Genomic DNA, 6,472 nt, shown 5'->3' with positions numbered 1-6,472 from the left:
TTGTCATGTCAAAAGTATTGGAAAATTATTGACTACATTCGTTAAGTTTAGAAAAGGTAGCTTAAATTGATGCTTTGGAATTTTACACAGTACATTGCACATTGTTAATTTGTACCATTATAAGGATTTATACCCAAACGGGAAAAATTTTAAGTACTTATTAGTTTTCCTGTTTCATTAATCTGATAGCAATCTGGTATTTTAGTTTGTTACTAAAACCCTTCAGCTTTTTCACCAGTATAGTTCTTTTGACCAAAGTGGGGGTGGAGGGTGGGGAGCCTGATTTTCACCACTCTGTTTTGTAACGGAATCCAGGGCTGCATTTCAGAACCTGCGGGAGTCAGGAGGGGACATTAGCATCACTAAAAGTGCATTCAAGTGATTTATGCTGATTTACTTTCCACCTGGGATAATGCCCACATATTTAGAAGTTGGCATTATAAGAATACACTTGGTATTTTATTGTGAAATAAATTTTCATGTGGAGTGGTCCAGAAAAGCATTTAGTATCTCAGGTAACATGCTCTTTTCAGTAGCGTTTAGTAAAGAATCAGGTTTTTCTGGGAAAATAATTGTCATCACACACTGAATATGGTTGTGTATGTATATCAGGTAATTGGACGGATATGGAAAGGATTTGTATCCAAACGGGAAAAGTTAATTCCAACATGGAATAGTTAATTCACTTTTTTTTTTTTTTTTTAAATGTAGGCAGTGGTAAGATAGAACTAATACATCTTTCCCCTGAGGGCGATGATGTGGATAGTTCAACCAAAATAAATTACCATTCTCACATGGACAACCTCATTTTTGTTTGTTTGTTTGTTTTTAAATATTTTTATTGATTTCAGAGAAGAAGGGAGAGGGAGAGAGAGAGAGAAACATCAATGATGAGAGAGAGTCATTGATTGGCTGCCTCCTGCATGCCCCCTAGTGGGGAGCGAGCCCGAAACTTGGGCATGTGCCCTGACCGGGAATCGAACCGTGATTGCTTGGTTCGTAGGTTGACTCAACCACTGAGCAACACTGGACAGGCTCTGGTGTAAGTTTTAAATAAAGTTTGAAACTATGAGGAAAAAAACAATGATTACTCAAATAGTAAAGAAAAAATTCTATTAAAATATACTACCCTTTTGGGGGGATGGCAGTGATGATTGGGTCGGGAAGTAAATTCCGCAGGTCCTTTCACCCTTGGTGCTTGTAATTGATCGTCTGCGTCACTGAGCGGAGTCCACTGACTTCCATGCCCACTGAGAAGGAAGCACCATTCCCCGTGGGAATTAGACATCTCCAAAGCCAACAGTTTTCCCACGTCTAAGGCAAGTTGGGAAGTTGACTACATCATTGGCTGATTATAATGATTTTTTTCTCTTATAAATAGTGAAAGTAAGGTTCCAAAATGACATACATGGTAGATGTACATATGTTGAAGGAGTGTATTTTTTAAAATGGTGAATTTAACTTCTGTTTCACAGACACATGGATTTTAACTATTTTATAGATACTTAATTTTTACTTACCTTAATATTTTGTTTATAACCTATTTTCATCTTATAAATATCAACAGAAGGACCCGGTGGGGTAGCCAAGAGAAAAACTAAGGCTAAAGGTATTTTCTGTTTTTGAAATTAGCCTTGAGTGAGTCAAGTTTAATGCATGGCATTTTCTAAATATGTTATGTAAATGCAGCTACTAATGCTAAACATTATTGCTTTTTGGTTTTGAGTTCAACTTTGGTCATAAGTAGTTTTATCAAGACCTCATTAAAAATTTTTCTGCCTCAAGCCTATAATACTAAGTAATTTTCTTTCAATATCATCAAACTTCGTAAGTCTTCAAATTAAGAACATATATAACACTATCATGATATTTGTTATACTGTGTATAAATTTATATATACAATTTCTACCCTCCATCCTAAAACCTTACTTAGTTTGAATTTTTAAATTACTATTGGGGGAAAAAAAAGATAAAATCATCAGTGATTGATTTCATTTCTCCAAAAGCTCTGATGAGTTTTCATAGGGCACAATAAAAGCTAGTGCGAGCAAACTTGTAGTTTTCAGTAAAATGAACTTAAATGTATAATCTGGAGCACTGTATTATGTTGGTATAGGATTTGCCACGTTTACTCTTTGAATTCTTTAGAAGTGATTGTACCTGTGAACCATTCTATGTAGGCTAACAGCTTATTATTACAGTTTATTTTATATCTCTCTGGTGTTTCTTGTTCACAGGCAAATATTTATGTCCTTCCCAGAGAGGGGCTTGGGGGCAGTGCATGTTTTTCTTTATAAATTTGTAATATTCTTTTGTGTCTCAGTGCTTGGCATATTTGTAGTGTGTTCATTTGGGGGGGGGGGGCAGTGAAACATTAACAGGTGAAACTTACACTGTGTGAGTTGCAGGCTTTTGTGATTTGTATTTTAATTTTAAGGTTAGGCTATTTTAACGTTTTAACTTTGTATCTCACCTGAATAGTTTCTGGGAAGAAAACAGAATTTTCACCATTCCATTCTTACATAAATAATTACAAAATAAATGGCCAAAAAAGTGTAATTTTACTTCTTGCCCTGGAGAGGCCCGTTAAACATTAAAGGTTTAATGCCTTGAAGACCTGTGCAGAATAAGACCTGACAGCATGGCTCTTGCAGTGTCGTCACCTGTGCTGCTCTGTGAACAGCACTGAATTAGGATGAGGACTTGGATGGTTGGTTCTCTGTGACTGCTATTTTGCATTTTTTACAAGATTTTCATCAGACGTTCAGGAAGAATTGAGTAACATTTTGTGCGGTGTGAGTTTTACATAATTTTGGTGGGCAAAAACATCTTCCACATTTTGTTATATTAGAGAAATCTTTTATGTTCTTTGTTTCTGCTTAAATGCTACAATGTGCCGTAAAAACCTGCTTCTCTTATGATTTCCTAATGAGAGAGCACGAGGTGAAATTCAGACCTTTGGCTAGCGGCACTATTCAACTTTCCATAAAGCAAATAGAAAGCAATGTCTTCTCACACGAGATTTGGAATTTCCATTAAATTGCTCTCTTTCCTAAGAGCATGGGCAACATATATATGCTGGCTTGAGTGGTTCTACATAAATTAACAGGAAATATATTTAAAGGAATACTGATTTCATAATATTGAATGTGAGTAGAAAAGAAATTCTAATTATCATTTTGATACAATAGATAATGACTTTAAAATTTTATACTCATGGATACTGTATTTTTCTTAGTTAAAAAATTAAATCCAATTTAATGGTTTTCAAGGATTAATAGCACAAATATTTTAAGAACTTACTTTTTTCTTAGAGCTAAAAAATTTTTTTTCTTTTTTTCAAATATATTTCATGAGAAAGGGAGAGGGACAGAGAGCCAGAAACATCGATGAGAGAGAAACATCGATCAGTTGCCTCCCGCACACTCCCACTGGGGATGTGCCCACAACCAAGGCACATGCCCCCGACCGGAATCGAACCTGAGACCCTTCAGTCCGCAGCCCGATGCTCCATCCACTGAGCCAAACCGGCCAGGGCTAGAGCTAAAAATTTTTACATTATCTTTGTACAAATACAAGTTACAGAAAATTTGTTCTTATATTGTCAGTGTTCCTTTAATGATGTCGTTACAGTTGTGAGATGTGAGTTGTTAACACTGCAAAGTCTGCCTTTCTGGATACACATTTGAATAATATTGCATGTTAACCTTGTTTTAAGACACAACATACCATATTTTAAGCTGGAATATATGACAGCAAGTTTCTAGAATTTCTTTTATAGCTGATACTTCATAGATTTTGGCATGTTTTTAACCAGCTTAAACATAGTATATTAAAGTCATTTATGTGTGGAGGGAGATTTAAAGAAAGACAATACTTTTGCACTAAGCATCTGTTCTATGAATTAGGAGATTCAGTAAACATTTTTTCCTTTGATTGGATAACTTGACTGTGAAAGAACTCACTAAAGAAGAGTCCAAGAAGGAGAAAGAGAAGCCCGAGTCGAGGAAGGAGAGTAAGAATGAAGAGAGAAAAAGGGGGAAGAAGGAAAAAGAGGATGACCGGAAGGCTAAGAAAATCGCCGATTCCGATACATCCAGGAAAGAGTCTCCTAAGGGTAAAAAGGACAGAGAAAAGGAGAAAGTGGGACCAGATAAAGGTCCTAAAACCAAGGAAGATAAGAAAAAATCAACAAATATAAAGGATGTTTCTAGTAAAACGACATCCAGAGACAAAGATGAAAAAAAGGAAGGAAGAAGTTCTAAACAGGCGCAGGTAGCGAAGGGAAATAACCAGAAAAGAAAGAACTAGAGCTCTGACGTCATCGCCCAGGGCCTGGTGATGTTCTTCACCGCGATTTGATTTGCTGCTCAGGGCGCAGTAAATGAAGTATCGCTCTGGAGGGGAAGATGTGTGTGTTAGCCATTGACTGTCCTTATTGGTGCTCAGCAAGTAAATTCTTCGAAATTTCAGTACCCTGTCGAATGCTTCTAAATATAAAAGATGAAGCTTTAAAAATATGTAATAAAAATGTGATGTAATAGCATTCTATTTTTATTAATTTATTGATCATGTATCCAGATAAATGTATATTTATAATATGAATTATAATGAACTTATTAATATATTGAATACTTTCCTTGGAGTTGAATAAGAATATTAAGGTTTTAAATGGTGTTTATATGCAGAGTGACGTAACTTTTAGGGATGATACATAGTCAGGTAGGTAAGAAGTTACCATCTTTCTCTATTTGCCCTTGGTTTTCCTCCTCCTCCTCTTCCTTCTCCTCCTTCCTGCTTCCCTTTCACCCCCCACCCCCACCCCCATCCTTTCTCTTCCCAGGAATTTCCTCAAGCTCAGGTGACATCCCCGCATTCCTTCCTCCATAGGCTCTGGCCCCCCACCTGCTTGTCTCATCAGGGGCTACCCTTTCCTCAGGCTCTTCCCAGATTAATTCAGCCTTCCCTTCTCCTCCCATCTCTCGCCTATGAAATCTATCTCCTTCACCCCTTTCTTCATTTCTCCAAGCCGCCTCACTCCTTAGCCCTCCTCCGCTACCTCTCTCTTTTCCACTAGTCCTGGCCCATCTCCTGTCACCCAATAAGTACTGTGCCAGACACACTGTCCCAGGATCTCCATACAGTCATGAAGAAAGAGAATTTTATTTAGAAGAATCATTTTAGAACACTTTTATTTATATCTTTACAGACTCAGAATAGTCTTAGGAAGGCTTTAATTATTCAAATTAGGATAGCCTTTCATTTTATATCAGTTTTTTAAGTTATTTTGGTGGAATACCATATGTTTTTTCATATTTGATTGTGTCATAATTGTTTACCATTTCTAAGGGGTTATAAATTTGAGATCTAACTAAAGGTCAGAATTCAGTTAAGAAAGCATTTAATAAAATGAAATTTCACTTTGAATGCATTTTTACAAATGATTTGTCCTATTCTGTGCATGAGTTCTTAAATCTCTAATTGTGACTACTGTAAAATGTAGTTACTGAATTAAGAGCACCCTGATTTGTTGTAACAATTAAAACTGCTGCCACAAAGATTTTTACTTAAAAAATAATTATTCATCTTTTCTTATGAAGAGCTTAAAAACAGGTATTTTGATCTAATTAAAGATACTTCATGTTGGAAATGAGTGAACAGATGTTTCTAAAAGTATTGTGTGCCTTTTTAAAAAATGTTTTTATTGACTTTAGAGAGAGAGGAAGGGAGAGGGCGAAACATCAATGAGAAGAGAATCATTGATCAGCTGCCTCCTGCACACACCCTACTGGGGATTGAGCCCACAACCCAGACATTGAACCATGGCCTTCTGGTTCATAGGTCTATGCTCAACCACTGAGCCACATAGGAGTTTCAGTTTTACTTTATAGGTGATTTGCATTATGTAGAGAGAGGGCTCAACATTTCACAATGACAGAGAGACTAGTAAAGGATTGACATAAGTCAGTCCACATGAATGCTTGGGTTAATCCAGGGGACTAATTCTGTGATTAATTCATAGAGAATATTTTATAGTATCATGATCACTTTGTAATTTTAGAGGTACTCGTGATTACTTGGATAATAAGGACTCTTTAAACTTCCACTACAAAAGAATGGTAGTAAACAAGAACGATTTTTAATTTTAAATGTCTTACGCTAACTGTAACGTCATAGTCCATGAAATGGGTCCGGTGAATTAAACTACATGCCTACTGACTTTGGTTCCTTTCTCCCGTGTCCTCCACCATTCCTTTTTCTCTTAATGCCCATTGGTAACAATTCTCCAAATTAATTACCAGGATAATTTCACTATAAAATGCATCTTGGTGATGCTGGTTTTCCTCATTTGTAAATTTAAGATAACACCTTCCCCTCAGGGTGGCTATGAGAACTAGGTAGTGTTACATGGGACCTGATTTGTTCTACTGAGAGAATTGAGAGGGCAAATAACAGTAATTATAAACGCTAT

General features: G+C 36.3%; 1 protein-coding gene across 1 annotated transcript; it reads left to right on the top strand.

Annotated features, from left to right (window-relative positions):
* Positions 1 to 1,567: 1,567 nt before the first annotated feature.
* On the top strand, positions 1,568 to 5,560 carry LOC102438511 (splicing regulatory glutamine/lysine-rich protein 1-like; the record flags this gene model as incomplete). Its single annotated transcript, XM_014450750.1, has 2 exons — positions 1,568 to 1,609; positions 3,959 to 5,560. Coding segments are annotated over 2 exons (395 nt in total), but the record flags the coding sequence as incomplete, so codon positions are not given.
* Between the last annotated feature and the right edge of the window lie 912 nt (positions 5,561 to 6,472).

This window comes from Myotis lucifugus, unplaced genomic scaffold (genome assembly GCF_000147115.1).
Source record: "Myotis lucifugus unplaced genomic scaffold, Myoluc2.0 scaffold_3605, whole genome shotgun sequence".
In the NCBI taxonomy this organism is placed as follows: Eukaryota; Metazoa; Chordata; class Mammalia; order Chiroptera; family Vespertilionidae; genus Myotis; species Myotis lucifugus.
Note: the sequence above shows the minus strand (reverse complement) of the source record. Positions and strands in the feature narration are given on the sequence as shown.